The sequence below is a fragment of the Amblyraja radiata genome, chromosome 34 (genome assembly GCF_010909765.2).
Source record: "Amblyraja radiata isolate CabotCenter1 chromosome 34, sAmbRad1.1.pri, whole genome shotgun sequence".
Classification (NCBI taxonomy): Eukaryota; Metazoa; Chordata; class Chondrichthyes; order Rajiformes; family Rajidae; genus Amblyraja; species Amblyraja radiata.
Window position 1 is genome coordinate 4,476,244 of NC_045989.1, and position 18,233 is coordinate 4,494,476.

The following is an 18,233-nucleotide window of genomic DNA, read 5'->3' on the forward strand; positions in this document are numbered from 1 at the left end:
AGAGAGCATCTAAAACCCCAGAGCTTCCAGGGCCCTGAAGCGGGCCCTGGACCCCGGCCACAAGGGTCTTTGAGCTTCGCACTTGTGATATGCACTGCATGCATTTATTTTACATAAAATGTTTGTAATCCTGCCACTTTTTGAAAAGCTTCGTAGGGGCCTGGTGTATAATATTTCTGACACTGTCATAGGGCTTTCATACACAGGCTGTCACAACGCACTGTAGTCTCTAACGAACATTTTCCTTGCCCTCCATTTCAGAATAATAGTGTTTAAGCCGATAACTCGACACTAGCACTGGCAATAAATTAAAACATAGAAACATAGAAACATAGAAATTAGGTGCAGGAGTAGGCCATTCGGCCCTTCGAGCCTGCACCGCCATTCAATATGATCATGGCTGATCATCCAACTCAGTATCCCGTACCTGCCTTCTCTCCATACCCTCTGATCCCCTTAGCCACAAGGGCCACATCTAACTCCCTCTTAAATATAGCCAATGAACTGGCCTCGACTACCCTCTGTGGCAGGGAGTTCCAGAGAGTCACCACTCTCTGTGTGAAAAAAGTTCTTCTCATCTCGGTTTTAAAGGATTTCCCCCTTATCCTTAAGCTGTGACCCCTTGTCCTGGACTTCCCCAACATCGGGAGCAATCTTCCTGCATCTAGCCTGTCCAACCCCTTAAGAATTTTGTAAGTTTCTATAAGATCCCCTCTCAATCTCCTAAATTCTAGAGAGTATAAACCAAGTCTATCCAGTCTTTCTTCATAAGACAGTCCTGACATCCCAGGAATCAGTCTGGTGAACCTTCTCTGCACTCCCTCTATGGCAATAATGTCCTTCCTCAGATTTGGAGACCAAAACTGTACGCAATACTCCAGGTGTGGTCTCACCAAGACCCTGTACAACTGCAGTAGAACCTCCCTGCTCCTATACTCAAATCCATTTGCTATGAAAGCTAACATACCATTCGCTTTCTTCACTGCCTGCTGCACCTGCATGCCCACTTTCAATGACTGGTGTACCATGACACCCAGGTCTCGCTGCATCTCCCCTTTTCCTAGTCGGCCACCATTTAGATAATAGTCTGCTTTCCTGTTTTTGCCACCAAAATGGATAACCTCACATTTATCCACATTATACTGCATCTGCCAAACATTTGCCCACTCACCCAGCCTATCCAAGTCACCTTGCAGTCTCCTAGCATCCTCCTCACAGCTAACACTGCCCCCCAGCTTAGTGTCATCCGCAAACTTGGAGATATTGCCTTCAATTCCCTCATCCAGATCATTAATATATATTGTAAATAGCTGGGGTCCCAGCACTGAGCCTTGCGGTACCCCACTAGTCACTGCCTGCCATTGTGAAAAGGACCCGTTTACTCCTACTCTTTGCTTCCTGTTTGCCAGCCAGTTCTCTATCCACATCAATACTGAACCCCCAATGCCGTGTGCTTTAAGTTTGTAAACTAATCTCTTATGTGGGACCTTGTCGAAAGCCTTCTGGAAGTCCAGATACACCACATCCACTGGTTCTCCCCTATCCACGCTACTAGTTACATCCTCGAAAAATTCTATAAGATTCGTCAGACATGATTTACCTTTTGTAAATCCATGCTGACTTTGTCCAATGATTTCACCACTTTCCAAATGTGCTGCTATCTCATCTTTAATAACTGACTCTAGCAGTTTCCCCACTACCGATGTTAGACTAACTGGTCTGTAATTCCCCGTTTTCTCTCTCCCTCCCTTCTTAAAAAGTGGGGTTACGTTTGCTACCCGCCAATCCTCAGAAACTACTCCAGAATCTAAAGAGTTTTGAAAGATTATTACTAATGCATCCACTATTTCTGGAGCTACTTCCTTAAGTACTCTGGGATGCAGCCTATCTGGCCCTGGGGATTTATCGGCCTTTAATCCATTTAATTTACCCAACACCACTTCCCGGCTAACCTGGATTTCACTCAATTCCTCCAACTCCTTTGACCCGCAGTCCCCTGCTATTACCGGCAGATTATTTATGTCTTCCTTAGTGAAGACGGAACCAAAGTAGTTATTCAATTGGTCCGCCATATCCTTGTTCCCCATGATCAACTCACCCGTTTCTGACTGCAAGGGACCTACATTTGTTTCAACTAATCTCTTTCTTTTCACATATCTATAAAAACTTTTGCAGTCAGTTTTTATGTTCCCTGCCAGTTTTCTTTCATAATCTATTTTTCCTTTCCTAATTAAGCCCTTTGTCCTCCTCTGCTGGTCTCTGAATTTCTCCCAGTCCTCCGGTATGCTGCTTTTTCTGGCTAATTTGTACGCATCATCCTTCGCTTTGATACTATCCCTGATTTCCCTTGTTATCCACGGATGCACTACCTTCCCTGATTTATTCTTTTGCCAAACTGGGATGAACAATTTTTGTAGTTCATCCATGCAGTCTTTAAATGTCTTCCATTGCATATCCACCGTCAACCCTTTTAGAATTAATTGCCAGTCAATCTTGGCCAATTCACGTCTCATACCCTCAAAGTTACCTTTCTTTAAGTTCAGAACCATTGTTTCTGAATTAACAATGTCACTCTCCATCCTAATGAAGAACTCAACCATATTATGGTCACTCTTGCCCAAGGGGGCACGTACAACAAGACTGCTAACTAACCCTTCCTCATTACTCAATACCCAGTCTAAAATAGCCTGCTCCCTCGTTGGTTCCTCTACATGTTGATTTAGATAACTATCCCGCATACATTCCAAAAAATCCTCTTCCTCAGCACCCCTGCCAATTTGATTCACCCAATCTATATGTAGATTGAAGTCACCCATTATAACGGTTTTGCCTTTGTCGCACGCATTTCTAATTTCCTGTTTGATACCATCTCCAACTTCACTACTACTGTTAGGTGGCCTGTACACAACACCCACCAGCGTTTTCTGCCCCTTAGTGTTTCGCAGCTCTACCCATACCGATTCCACATCCTGCAAACTAATGTCCTTCCTTTCCATTGCGTTAATCTCCTCTCTAATCAGCAACGCTACCCCACCACCTTTTCCTTTCTCTCTATCCCTCCTGAATATTGAATATCCCTGGATGTTCAGCTCCCAGCCTTGGTCACCCTGGAGCCATGTCTCCGTGATCCCAACTATATCATAGTCATTAATAGCTATCTGCACATTCAACTCATCCACCTTATTACGAATGCCCTTATCTCATTGGCCACACTCGGCTGCACATCGGTGTCAAACTTCCATCTTCCTCTCGTCGTGGGGGTGGGGAATTGGGAGCGGCCTCACAAGTGGAATAGCCTAGGGCTTCTCTTCATCTAAATCCGGCCCTGCTCTGTCTGGAGACGTCGGACGCTAGGTGTGGGCCGGGTTAAACCGGGATATTGCCTCCATTGCCTTCAAAGTCGGCTGCAGGAGGAACCCCCGGGACACAACAATAGAGAGGGTTGTCGGTTCATGCGAAATGTTCCAGTACATTGGGCAGCTCAGTGACGACGCAGTAGAGCTGCTGCCTTCCAGCGCCAGAGACCCAGGTTTGATCCTGGCTACGTGTGCTGTCTGTATGTCCGGAGTTTGTGCGCCCTCCCCGTGAACAGCGTGTGTTTTCTCCTAGATGTTCGGTTTCTTCCCACACTCCGACGATGTACAGGTTAGTAGGTTAATTGGCTTGGTTTAAGTGTAACTTGTCCATAGTGTGTGTAGGATAGTGTTAATGTGCGGGGATTGCTGGTGGGTGCGGACTTGGAGCACGTCGTTGAGGGAGGAACTATCGCAATGTTGAAGAAGTAACTAGACAGGTACATGGATAGGACAGGTTGTGAGGGATATGTGCCAAACGCAAGCAGGTGGGACTAGTGTAGTTGGTCGGTGTGGGTAAGTTGGGCCAAAGGTCCTGTTTCCACACTCTATGATTCTATGACACACATATGATTTGCTTAATGCAATGTCAAGAATACACACAGTTGTTTCTAAATGTTGTTTTTTGCCAATGTGTGTTGCTTACTAACGTGTCTGATCAATTCTGCAACAGGATCGGTGCTATTTTCTATTTCCAGCATGGGTAATCCTGGATGGAAAGGCAGATTTGCATTTGTTCTTTGCATCACCATCACCTTGTCTTGTCCAATTACCCGAGCAGCTAGAATATTGGTCGTGCCTGTTGATGGGAGTCACTGGATCAATATGAAATGTTTGATAGAAGAGCTGAACCATCGTGGCCACAGCATCACTGTGCTCAGTCAGTCAACGTCCTTGTATATCAAAGAGAGCCAAGACTTGTATCAACCATTATGATTCAAATGCCAAGAGAATCTGAAAAATACAACCTTATGGAAAATATTGTACAAATAACATTAGAAAACCTACAGAAAGGCTCAACAGTCTGGGGCAAAATTCATCTCCAATATGAAATGTTGATGTTTATGTTTGAGTATCATCAATGGGTGAAAGAGATTATCAAAGCATTATTCGAAAACAATAGCTTGTTGAACCAACTTGGAAATGCAAATTTTGAGTTAATACTTACAGATCCGGCATTCGGTTTGGGTTCAATGCTTGCTTATTATTTAAAACTGGTGTACAACGTTCGATGGCAAGTTGGTGGGGAAGGTCATGTACTCACTGCCCCCTCACCACCTACCTACATCCCACGCACTGGCTCACATTTGTCAGACAAGATGAATATTCTCCAAAGAACACAAAATGTCCTGCAAACTCTTAATGAGCTGCTGATTGTAGAGTTTTTGATACATCCACTTGATAATGAAATCTGCCAACAGTATCTGGGACCAGACACAGACTTCAAGTCGATTCTCCTAAGAGCTGATGTGTGGCTGATGAGGGTGGATTTTGTATTTGAATTCCCAAGACCCACCATGCCAAACATTGCGTACATCGGAGGCTTCCAGTGTAAACCAGCACGGCCTCTGGCAGCAGAGTTTGAGGAGTTTGTCCAAAGCTCAGGGAAACATGGACTTGTAGTAATGTCAATGGGGACTATGGTCAATTCCTTGCTAATGGAGATTACAATGAAAATAGCAGACGCTTTATCTCAAATCCCCCAGAAGGTTATCTGGAGATATGATGGTGAGACCCCTCCCAATATAGGGAATAATACACTGCTGGCAAAATGGATTCCTCAGAACGACCTGCTGGGTCACCCCAACACACGAGCCTTTGTTTCACACGGAGGCACCAATGGCATTTATGAAGCCATCTACCATGGGGTGCCAGTGATCGGCATGCCTCTGTTTTTGACCAGTTTGACAATGTAGTCAGACTCGAATCCCGAGGAGCAGCAAAAGTGATCAACATTGCAACCATGCACTCCACAGATCTGTTGCAGACACTCAACGAGGTGATAAACGGCGCATTTTATGGGGACAACATGAAGAGACTCTCCGCTCTCCATCGGGACCAGCCAGAGTCGCCAACTTCTGGGTTGAGTACGTTGCCCGACACAAAGGAGCGGGGCATTTGCGCTCAGAATCCCACCGACTCCCCTGGTACGCTTACTATTGTGTAGATGTGATGATCTTTCTGTTGTCTGTGTTACTCTTGCTCACTGTGCTGGTGGTTGGAACACTGAAGAAACTTTGTCGTAGTGTTTGTAGCAAAAAGCAAAAGACTGAGTGAGATTTATTTCCCTTGGTATATTTTGTTATTTCAAATTCTTCAAATAAAGTTTTTCATGCCTTTGATCCACGGAGTCTCCTTTCCACAAAACATGGATTCAACATGTGCTATTAAAAGCCAGAAAGGTGAGTGAAATAATAACCTTTGTGCATTAATATGCAGATGAAAAGTGTAAATAGATGAACCTCATTTTCCTGAAGCCTTAAATTTACTGACAGTTATTCACAATGAAGTTACCTTTGGTTATCTAGGCACAAACCTTTGTGATTCACTGACAGAGTGGACATTTACTGCACTATTCTCTCTTCCATTCATTCATGCCAACTCTCACCCTCAATCTGTCAGCATGTTTGCCTTCGTCCCAGTGCCCCATTATTGTCATACATTATCACAATGAGCCTCCTTTACACTTTAGATACAACGCGGAAACAGACCCTTCCGCTATAAGATCTTTAGTGCAGACAGTACCCACAGACAGGATTGAACCCGGGCCCCTGGCGTTGTAATCAGCAGTAGAGCTGCACCACCGTGTTGTACCGTATACAGGGATTTCCCGGGTTATGTAAGGGTTGGTTTAACATACTCATAGGCTGGGTTTGTAAACTGCCCAATGTTTGTCTTGTCTGCAAACTTACTAATCAACCCACCAAATTATTTATAAACCCAAATCATTTAAATATCCAAATCGTTTATATTTTCACAAATAGTAAAGGTCCCAGCACTGGTCCCTGTGGAACAACACTGGTCACAGTGCCCAGGTCAAAACAAAAACTCATCCACCACTACTCTCTACTGCCATGCAACTTTTGAATGTAAAGCCCATGCAATCATGGATTGTTATAAAATCCATCTGTTTCATTAATATTTTTATCCAGGAAATGTAAAAATCGCTTCATCCGTTTGTATTCCATATAACCATATAACAATTACAGCACGGAATCAGACCATCTCGGCCCTTCTAGTCCGTGCAGAACACTTACTCTCACCTGGTCCCATCTACCTCCACTCAGACCATAACCCTCCATTTCTTTGTGTTCAAGAAGGAACTGCAGATGCTGGAAGATCGAAGGTACACAAAATTGCTGGAGAAACTCAGCGTGTGCAGCAGCATCTATGGAGCGAAGGAAATAGGCGACGTTTCGGGCCGAAACCCATCTTCAGACTGATGGGGGGTGGGGGGGAGAAGGAAGGAAAAAGGGAGGAGGAGGAGCCCGAGGGCGGGGGGATGGGAGGAGACAGCTCGAGGGTTAAGGAAGAGGAGGAGACAGCAAGGGCTAGCAAAATTGGGAGAATTCTACGTTCATGCCATCCGGACGCAAGCAACCCAGGCGGAATACGAGGTGCTGTTCCTCCAATTTCCGGTGTTGCTCTGGCAGTGGAGGAGACCTCCTGCACCTACACACAACTGACCAACTTCATCCACTTCACCCCTCCTGCACCTACACGCAACTGACTGACTTCATTCACTTCACCACCTCCTGCACCTACACACAACTGACTGACTTCATCCACTTCACCACCAACTTCCATCCGGCACTCCAATACACCTGGACCATTTCCGACACTTCCCTACCATTCCTTGACCTCACCATCTCCATCGCAGGGGACAGACTTCTGACCGACATACACTACAAACCAACTGACTCACATAGCTATCTGGACTACACGTCTTCCCACCTTGTAAAGACTCCATCCCCTACTCCCAATTCCTCCGCCTACGCCGCATCTGTTCCCAGGATGAGACATTCCATACCTGGGCATCGGAAATGTCCTCGTTCTTCAGGGAACGGGGGATTCCCCTCCGCCACCATAGATGAGGCTCGCACCAGGGTCTCATCCATACCCCGCAACACTGCTCTCTCTCCACATCCCCGCACTCGCAACAAGGGCAGAGTCCCCCTGGTCCTCACCTTTCACCACACCAGCCGGCAAATACAACACATAAACCTCCGCCATTTCCGCCACTCGCCACAACTTCCCATCTCCCCCTATGTCTGCCTTCCGCAAAGACCACTCCCTCCGCAACTCCCTTGTCAATTCTTCCCTTCCCTCCCATACCACCCCCTCCCCGGGCACTTTCCGTTGCAACCGCAAGAAATGCAACACCTGTCCCTTCACCTCCCCCTCGACTCTATTCAAGGACCCAAGCAGTCGTTCCATGTGCGACAAAGGTTCACCTGTATCTCCTCCAACCTCATCTACTGCATCCGCTGCTCTAGATGTCAGCTGATTTACATCGGGGAGACTCAGCGGAGGTTGGGCGATCGTTTCGCCGAACACCTCCGCTCAGTCCGCAATAACCTACCTGAACTCCCGGTGGCTCAGCACTTCAACTCCCCCTCCCATTCCCAATCCTACCTCTCTGTCCTGGGTCTCCTCCACTGCCAGAGTGAGCAACACCGGAAATTGGAGGAACAGCACCTCATATTCCGCCTGGGTTGCTTGTGTCCGGATGGCATGAACGTTGAATTCTCCCAATTTTGCTAGCCCTTGCTGTCTCCTCCCCTTCCTTAACCCTCGAGCTGTCTCCTCCCATCCCCCCCGCCCTCGGGCTCCTCCTCCTCCCTTTTTCCTTCCTTCTCACCCCCACCCCCATCAGTCTGAAGATGGGTTTCGGCCCGAAACGTCGCCTATTTCCTTCACTCCTGCACCCGCTGCTGCACCCGCATAGTTTCTCCAGCAATTTTGAGTATCCTCCATTCCTTTCCCATCCAGATACATACCCGATTTATTTTTAAATTATAAAATCGAAGCTGTCTCCACCACTTCCACTGGAAACTCATTCCACACAGCTACCACAGCTACCATTGAGTAAAGAAGTTCCCCTTCATATTTCCCCTAAACCTTTGTCCCTTAATTCTCAAATCATGTCCTCTAGTTTGAATATTCCCTACTCTCAATGGAAAAAGCTTATCCACGTCAAATCTGTCTATCTCTCTCATAATTTTAAAGACCTCTATCAAGTCCCCCCTTAACATTCTGCGCTCAAAAGAATAAAAAACCTAACTTGTTCAACCTTTCTCTGTAACTTAGGTGCTGAAACCCAGCCAACATTCTAGTAACTTCCTGGAAGTCGTGGGTAACAGAGTCCAGGATGTTAAACCTTGTGTTGACTCCGAGGCAACGAGCCAACTAAATTTGACCTTGTCAACAAAAAAAATGCCAACCAAAAATGTTATGCAGCTCGGAATGAAAAATAATCGCATCAAAGCAAACATTACACAACCAAAGCTCTTTTTAGACTTTCACCACATCAACTGAAAATCGTTGATAATTTTGATTGAAATCTCAGCGACATTGGAAAGGAAACTTCCATCGCGATTGTATTGACCAAATTAACTTTAGAAACATAGAACCATAGAAACATAGAAATTAGGTGCAGGAGTAGGCCTTTCGGCCCTTCGAGCCTGCACCGCCATTCAATATGATCATGGCTGATCATCCAACTCAGTATCCCGTACCTGCCTTCTCTCCATACCCTCTGATCCCCTTAGCCACAAGGGCCACATCCAACTCCCTCTTAAATATAGCCAATGAACTGGTCCCGACTACCCTCTGTGGCAGGGAGTTCCAGAGATTCACCACTCTCTGTGTGAAAAAAGTTCTTCTCATCTCGGTTTTAAAGGATTTCCCCCTTATCCTTAAGCTGTGACCCCTTGTCCTGGACTTCCCCAACATCGGGAGCAATCTTCCTGCATCTAGCCTGTCCAACCCCTTAAGAATTTTGTAAGTTTCTATAAGATCCCCTCTCAATCTCCTAAATTCTAGAGAGTATAAACCAAGTCTATCCAGTCTTTCTTCATAAGACAGTCCTGACATCCCAGGAATCAGTCTGGTGAACCTTCTCTGCACTCCCTCTATGGCAATAATGTCCTTCCTCAGATTTGGAGACCAAAACTGTACGCAATACTCCAGGTGTGGTCTCACCAAGACCCTGTACAACTGCAGTAGAACCTCCCTGCTCCTATACTCAAATCCTTTTGCTATGAAAGCTAACATACCATTCGCTTTCTTCACTGCCTGCTGCACCTGCATGCCCACTTTCAATGACTGGTGTACCATGACACCCAGGTCTCGCTGCATCTCCCCTTTTCCTAGTCGGCCACCATTTAGATAATAGTCTGCTTTCCTGTTTTTGCCACCAAAATGGATAACCTCACATTTATCCACATTATACTGCATCTGCCAAACATTTGCCCACTCACCCAGCCTATCCAAGTCACCTTGCAGTCTCCTAGCATCCTCCTCACAGCTAACACTGCCCCCCAGCTTAGTGTCATCCGCAAACTTGGAGATATTGCCTTCAATTCCCTCATCCAGATCATTAATATATATTGTAAATAGCTGGGGTCCCAGCACTGAGCCTTGCGGTACCCCACTAGTCACTGCCTGACATTGTGAAAAGGACCCGTTTACTCCTACTCTTTGCTTCCTGTTTGCCAGCCAGTTCTCTATCCACATCAATACTGAACGCCCAATGCCGTGTGCTTTAAGTTTGTATACTAATCTCTTATGTGGGACCTTATCGAAAGCCTTCTGGAAGTCCAGATACACCACATCCACTGGTTCTCCCCTATCCACGCTACTAGTTACATCCTCGAAAAATTCTATAAGATTCGTCAGACATGATTTACCTTTTGTAAATCCATGCTGACTTTGTCCAATGATTTCACCACTTTCCAAATGTGCTGCTATCCCATCTTTAATAACTGACTCTAGCAGTTTCCCCACTACCGATGTTAGACTAACTGGTCTGTAATTCCCCGTTTTCTCTCTCCCTCCCTTCTTAAAAAGTGGGGTTACGTTTGCTACCCGCCAATCCTCAGGAACTACTCCAGAGTCTAAAGAGTTTTGAAAGATTATTACTAATGCATCCACTATTTCTGGAGCTACTTCCTCAAGTACTCTGGGATGCAGCCTATCTGGCCCTGGGGATTTATCGGCCTTTAATCCATTTAATTTACCCAACACCACTTCCCGGCTAACCTGGATTTCACTCAATTCCTCCAACTCCTTTGACCCGCGGTCCCCTGCTATTTCCGGCAGATTATTTAAGTCTTCCTTAGTGAAGACGGAACCAAAGTAGTTATTCAATTGGTCCGCCATATCCTTGTTCCCCATGATCAACTCACCTGTTTCTGACTGCAAGGGACCTACATTTGTTTTAACTAATCTCTTTCTTTTCACATATCTATAAAAACTTTTGCAGTCAGTTTTTATGTTCCCTGCCAGTTTTCTTTCATAATCTATTTTTCCTTTCCTAATTAAGCCCTTTGTCCTCCTCTGCTGGTCTCTGAATTTCTCCCAGTCCTCCGGTATGCTGCTTTTTCTGGCTAATTTGTACGCATCATCCTTCGCTTTGATACTATCCCTGATTTCCCTTGTTATCCACGGATGCACTACCTTCCCTGATTTATTCTTTTGCCAAACTGGGATGAACAATTTTTGTAGTTCATCCATGCAGTCTTTAAATGTCTTCCATTGCATATCCACCGTCAACCCTTTTAGAATTAATTGCCAGTCAATCTTGGCCAATTCACGTCTCATACCCTCAAAGTTACCTTTCTTTAAGTTCAGAACCATTGTTTCTGAATTAACAATGTCACTCTCCATCCTAATGAAGAACTCAACCATATTATGGTCACTCTTGCCCAAGGGGGCACGTACAACAAGACTGCTAACTAACCCTTCCTCATTACTCAATACCCAGTCTAAAATAGCCTGCTCTCTCGTTGGTTCCTCTACATGTTGATTTAGATAACTATCCCGCATACATTCCAAAAAATCCTCTTCCTCAGCACCCCTGCCAATTTGATTCACCCAATCTATATGTAGATTGAAGTCACCCATTATAACGGTTTTGCCTTTGTCGCACGCATTTCTAATTTTCTGTTTGATACCATCTCCAACTTCACTACTACTGTTAGGTGGCCTGTACACAACACCCACCAGCGTTTTCTGCCACTTAGTGTTTCGCAGCTCTACCCATACCGATTCCACATCCTGCAAACTAATGTCCTTCCTTTCCATTGCGTTAATCTCCTCTCTAATCAGCAACGCTACCCCACCTCCTTTTCCTTTCTCCCTATCCCTCCTGAATATTGAATATCCCTGGATGTTCAGCTCTCAGCCTTGGTCACCCTGGAGCCATGTCTCCGTGATCCCAACTATATCATAGTCATTAATAGCTATCTGCACATTCAACTCATCCACCTTATTACGAATGCTCCTTGCATTGAGACACACAGCCTTCAGACTTGTTTTTACAACACTCTTACCCCTTATACAATTTTGTTGAAAAGTGGCCCTTTTTGATTTTTGCCCTGGATTTTCCGGCCTGCCACTTTTACTTTTCACCTTGCTACCTATTGCTTCTACCCTCATTTTACTCCCCTCTGTCTCTACGCTCACACATTTAAGAAACCCTTTCCCTTTAACTCCATCCTCCACTAGCCCATTCGACACCCCACCCCCCTTATTCAGTTTAAAACCACCCGTGTAGCAGTGGCAAACCTGCCTGCCAGAATGCTGGTCCCACACCTGTTAAGATGCAATCCGTCCCTTTTGTACAGTTCCCCCTTACCCCAAAACAGATCCCAGTGATCTAAGAATCTAAATCCCTGCCCCGTGCACCGGTTCCTCAGCCACACGTTCAGGTCCCGTATCTCCCTGTTCCTGCTCTCGCCAGCACGAGGAACTGGAAGCAAACCGAGATAACATCCCTGGAGGTCCTGCTTTTCAGCATTTTTCCGAGCTCTCTAAAGTCACGCTGCAGAATATTCATCCCCTTCTTTCAGACATCGTTTGTGCCGACATGCACTACCACTTCCGGATGTTCACCTTCGCCCTTGAGGATTTTCTGCACTCTGTCCGTGACATCTTGGATCCTGGCACCAGGAAGGCAGCACACCATCCTCGCATCCCGTCTGTTGCCGCAGAAACCCCTGTCCGTACCTCTCACAATGGAGTCTCCCATTACAATGGCGTTGCCTGCCTTAGGCATTTTTGGTTTTGGCTCAACAGCCCTATTCGCATCACAAGCCAGTCCGTCGCCCAGTGTAAATACCTCTTCTGTCCCGACAGCTTCTAAGTGGGTGAACCTGTTCACAAGAGGTACAACACCCGGGGAAGTTGGCATTCCATGCTTCCCTCCCGTTCTCACTGTCTCCCACCTTCTCTCTTCCAGTACCTTAGGTGTAACAATCGTACTGTAGGACTTGTCGAGGAACGACTCAGTTTCTCGGACGAACCAGACGTCATCCACTTGCTTCTCAAGTTCCCCAACACGGCCCTTCAGGAGCTCTACCTGGATGCACTTCTCGCATTTGTAGAAGCCAGAGGCACTAGCGGTGTCCTTGACCTCCCACATACTGCAAGCATCGCACTGAATCAGCTTGCCTGACATTTCCTTCTTTTGTCTCCTCGCAGAAGACTCTCGAGCCAAAGTTTCTCACAGAGCACTTCCCTCACAAGGCCGCTCACTCACTGCCGCTTGCTAAGAGCAGTCTTGCTTAAATTGACTGATAAATTGCCTGATTTACCAATTTACAAACCAAATTCCTCAGTTTTCAACTGTTTTCCCAGCACTGACTCACTTCTCTCCTCCCACTTGGGCTAGAGCCAATCAGTTGTATCTCTTGCTAAACTCCTGCTGCTGTTGTTGCTCCCAAAGCTACAGCAGTTCTGAGTCAAGTCTGCCTGTCCTTGACCTGTACTTTAACTGTTTTCACTTCTCTCCTCCCACTTGGGCTAGAGCCAATCAGTCGTATCTCTTGCTAAGCTCCTGCTGCTGTTGTTGCTCCCAAAGCTACAGCAGTTCTGAGTCAAGTCTGCCTGTCCTTGACCTGTACTTTGACTGTTTTCACTTCTCTCCTCCCACTTGGGCTAGAGCCAATCAGACGTATCTCTTGCTAAGCTCCTGCTGCTGTTGTTGCTCCCAAAACTACAGCAGTTCTGAGCCAAGTCTGCCTGTCCTTGACCTGTACTTTAACTGTTTTCACTTCTCTCCTCCCACTTGGGCTAGAGCCAATCAGTCGTATCTCTTGCTAAGCTCCTGCTGCTGTTGTTGCTCCCACAACTACAGCAGTTCTGAGTCAAGTCTGCCTGTCCTTGACCTGTACTTTAACTGTTTTCACTTCTCTCCTCCCACTTGGGCTAGAGCCAATCAGTCATATCTCTTGCTAAGCTCCTGCTGCTGTTGTTGCTCCCAAAACTACAGCAGTTCTGAGCCAAGTCTGCCTGTCCTTGACCTGTACTTTAACTGTTTTCACTTCTCTCCTCCCACTTGGGCTAGAGCCAATCAGTCTTATCTCTTGCTAAGCTCCTGCTGCTGTTGTTGCTCCCAAAGCTACGGCAGTTCTGAGTCAAGTCTGCCTGTCCTTGACCTGTACTTTAACTGTTTTCACTTCTCTCCTCCCACTTGGGCTAGAGCCAATCAGTCGTATCTCTTGCTAAGCTCCTGCTGCTGTTGTTGCTCCCACAACTACAGCAGTTCTGAGTCCTTTCATACTTGCGGTTATATTTAGATACAGTTTGGGGGCGGGTATTTTGGTGTTGTATTTGTCCGTAAGTATTTTCCTGTGTTACTCGCGGGCAAGTGAGCAAGGGGCCGGCGTTTTGTTTTCTTGTGGGGACTGGAAGCGGTCGCAGAGACCCAGGCTCCAGTGAAGGAGATTGTTTCACTGGTAATTCAGCAGCGGGTGAAGGCACTGCAGCCGCGAGTTCAAGTCCCATCGCAGTCACATCTTTCTGACATTCAGGTTACATCGAATTCACTGATACCCAAGGTATGTAAATTGAAAACATTTCCAAATTCTCCACCATCTCGGTGTTGTATCAATGTATGCTTTCTATTTATCATTTCGACAACGAATAGCAATATGGAAATTTATTTTCATCTTGAACAAACTTGCCGAGAACTTATTTTGTTTCTTGCAACATTTGTTCTCATGTTTTCCCTCGCATCTCGGTTCATCACCAATGGTTTTCATACTCGATATTATGTAAACACATATATTTTGTATCCTCCATACACACACATTTCTACTCCCCAGATTTCACTCAATAGTCAATATTCCAGATTCAATATTCCATTCCCGGCCCATTTGACTGCTTTTGCTTTCACTTGCTTTAAACTGAAGCCCATGTTTTGTCTGAGGAAGTGTCTCGACCTGTTCCTTCTCTCCAGAGATCTTGCCTGGCCCTCTGAGATACTCCAGATTTTTGTGTCTATCCCATGTTTTGTTGTGGGCTTCGCATACACACTTGCGTTTGTTGCCGTGTTCACCTGATCTCTGAGGAAGAATGAGAGCTGTTTTAACGGTCCCGATGTGCGCTGACAAGCGTAATGCTGTTGTAAACTAGCTTAATCGCGAACCCACTCCATCATTCCGTGCTGAGGCCATGTGCCAGCCCAGCTCTCACACCTAGGCATTGGCCATGACGCCACGGACCATGCACAGACTCCAATGTTACAGTTCCCTAATCCCATACAACCTGTTTCCTTGATATCCGTCCTCTTTGATGTCTCGTGTTCACACCTTACCCTTCCATCGTTACTTTTTTTGCATATCTCTATATCATTTGTTTTACATCTCTCTACATCACCATCTATATCTCTTGTCTCCCTCTCCCGAGTCTAAGTCTGAAGAAGGAACTCGACCCAGAAACGTCACCCATTCCGTCTCTCCAGAGATGCTGCCCGTCCCGCTGTGTTACACCAGCATTTTGTGTCTTGTGTTCATCCCATAATCCACAAACAGCACAGCCCTGGCAGACCCATTGGTTCTGCCTGCGCCGGCCCCATAAATCTCATCTCCAAATTCCTCAATTCAGGGGCAGCACGGTGGCGCAGCACTAGAGACCTGGGTTTGATGCTGACTACGGGCGCTGTCAGTACGGAGTTTGTACGTTTTCCCCGTGACTACCAAACTCTCCAGAGATGTGCAGGTTTGTAGGTTAATTGGCATCTATAAAATGTGAATTGTCCAAAGTGGTCACTGGTCTGCGCAGCCTCGGTGGACTGATGGACCTGTTTCCACGCTGTCTCTCAAAGGTTTAAAGTCCTTTGGCACTGCATGGGCTCCAGCTATGCCTGTTATTTTTGTTGGAGATGTCAAACAGTCCTTGAACCAAACGTACACTGGCACCATCCCCCCAACTCTTTCTCCACATTGACGACAGCATCGGAGCTGCCTGCTCCATCTATGCCGAACTCTTTCATTTCATCAAAATTACCACGAGGGGACACATTATCCGCTGACGTCTACAACAAACCCGCTAACCCCCACAATTATCGAGACAACACCCTTGAGATGCAGCAAGGACATAGTCCCTTCGGCCCATTGAGTCCACCCTGACCATCGATGACTCGTTCACGCTGGTTCCGTATTATCACAATTTCCGATCCATTCTCTACACACTAGAGGCAATATAGAGACGCCAATTAACTACAAATCCGCATGTCTTTGGGATGAGGGAAGAAACCGATGGTGGACTAACTCAGCAGGTCAAGCACCATCGCTGGTGAATGGAAACACTTAATGTTTCGGGAGTCAAGAGGGCGGCGGCATGAGTATGGGGTTGAGAGGGCAAGTTAGATAAGCCATGATTGAATGGCAGAGTAGACTTGATGTGCTGAGGTACTCCGGCATTTTGTTTTCCTTTTTGCCAATGTTTGTCACTTACCAACATTTCTGGTCAATTCTACCACAGGGCCAGTGTGATCATCTTTCCTCAACATGGGTGGTCTTGGATGGAGAAGCAGATCAAATGTCATATTTATTCTCGGTATCATCTTCGCCCTGTCTTGTCCAATTACCCAAGCAGCTGGAATATTGGTCGTGCCTGTTGATGGAAGTCACTGGATCAATATGAAAATTCTAATGGAAGAGCTGAACCTTCGCGGCCACAACATGATTGTGCTATGTCACTCCGCAACCTGGTACATCAAGGAGAGACCCGATCTGTATCAAACCATCATAGTTCAAGCACAAGAAAACATTGAAGCAACTTCAAGGAAAGAAGTGATGGAAACATTTGTGCTAATGTCGCTGGACAGGTTACAGAATAGTCACACACTATGGGGAAACATAATGTTACAAAACCTAATGGTTACATTTATGTACAATGTACATAGAATTTACCAACATTTTAACATGGCGATTTTTGAAAACAAAACCTTGTTGAATCAATTTGAAAATGCAAACTTTGACCTAATACTCACAGATCCTATATTTGGTACTGGGCTAATGCTTGCGTATTATTTAAAAGTGCCGCTGGTGTACAACGTTCGATGGCTGATCAATGGGGAAGCCCATTTTCTCACTGCCCCGTCACCACTTTCCTACGTCCCACTTCCTGGCTCACTTCTCACAGACAAAATGGATTTTCTCCAAAGAACTGAAAATGTAATTTACAGTCTCTTTCAACACTTGATTTCTGAATTTTTGGTGTACCCACTTTATAATGAAATCTGCCATCGGTATCTGGGACCAGACACGGACATCAAGTCGATTCTCCTCAGAGCTGATGTATGGCTGATGAGGGTGGATTTTGTGTTTGAATTCCCAAGACCTACCATGCCAAACATTGTGTACATCGGAGGCTTCCAGTGTAAACCAGCACGGCCTCTGGCGGCAGAGTTTGAGGAGTTTGTCCAAAGCTCAGGGAAACATGGACTTGTTGTAATGTCATTGGGTTCCGTTGTCGACTCTTTACTAATGGAGATTACAATGAAAATAGCAGAAGCTTTATCTCAAATCCCCCAGAAGGTTATCTGGAGATATGATGGTGAGACCCCTCCCAATATAGGGAATAATACACTGCTGGCAAAATGGATCCCTCAGAACGACCTGCTGGGTCACCACAACACACGAGCCTTTGTTTCACCCGGAGGCACCAATGGGATTTTTTTTTTTTTTTTTTATTTTATTTTATTAGAAGTACGGTAAATTACAATAACACACAACACATATATCTTAATACATTTTTTGTACCGCTTCATTTTTTTTTTTTTTTAAAGCTTTAAGAAAAAGATAGAAGTAAGGAAAGTAAAGAAGGTGCGCAAGAGTTGTGAAGTGCAGAAGAGTGTTGGGAAAAGAAAGCCCCTTAGAAAAGAAGTTAGAGAAGGAAGTAAAGTAAGAAAGTAGACCCTAGAAAAGAAAGAAAAAGAAAGTAAGGACAATCGCTCTATTATAACATTAAACTCCGCAGAAAGACTACCAACCAAGTCTGTTTTTGTTGTTTTATCTCCCAATGCCAGGTCCTGATACCATTTATTTATTTATTTATTTTTTAAAATTACTATTGCACCTCATGCTTGTAATAGGTCCATAAACGTAGACCACGTCTTACCAATGGGATTTATGAAGCCATCTACCATGGGTTGCCAGTGATCGGCATGCCTCTGTTTTTTGACCAGTTTGACAATTTATTTAAAGTTGAATCCCGAGGAGCAGCAAAAGTGATCAACATTGCAACCATGCATTCCACATATCTGTTGCAGGCACTCAACGAAGTGATAAACGGCGCATCTTATGGGGACAACATGAAGAGACTCTCTGCTCTCCATCGGGCCCAGCCAGAGTCGCCAATGGAGAGAGC

At 45.7% G+C, this 18,233-nt stretch overlaps 1 protein-coding gene and 1 pseudogene across 1 annotated transcript; both read left to right on the plus strand.

Annotated features, from left to right (window-relative positions):
- The first annotated feature begins 3,981 nt into the window (after positions 1–3,981).
- Positions 3,982–5,640, plus strand: LOC116991609 (annotated as a pseudogene).
- Positions 5,641–14,225: 8,585 nt separating this feature from the next.
- Positions 14,226–17,539, plus strand: LOC116991464 (UDP-glucuronosyltransferase 2A2-like; the record flags this gene model as incomplete). Its single annotated transcript, XM_033050095.1, has 2 exons — positions 14,226–14,416; positions 16,344–17,539. A coding segment is annotated over exon 2 (1,170 nt), but the record flags the coding sequence as incomplete, so codon positions are not given.
- Between the last annotated feature and the right edge of the window lie 694 nt (positions 17,540–18,233).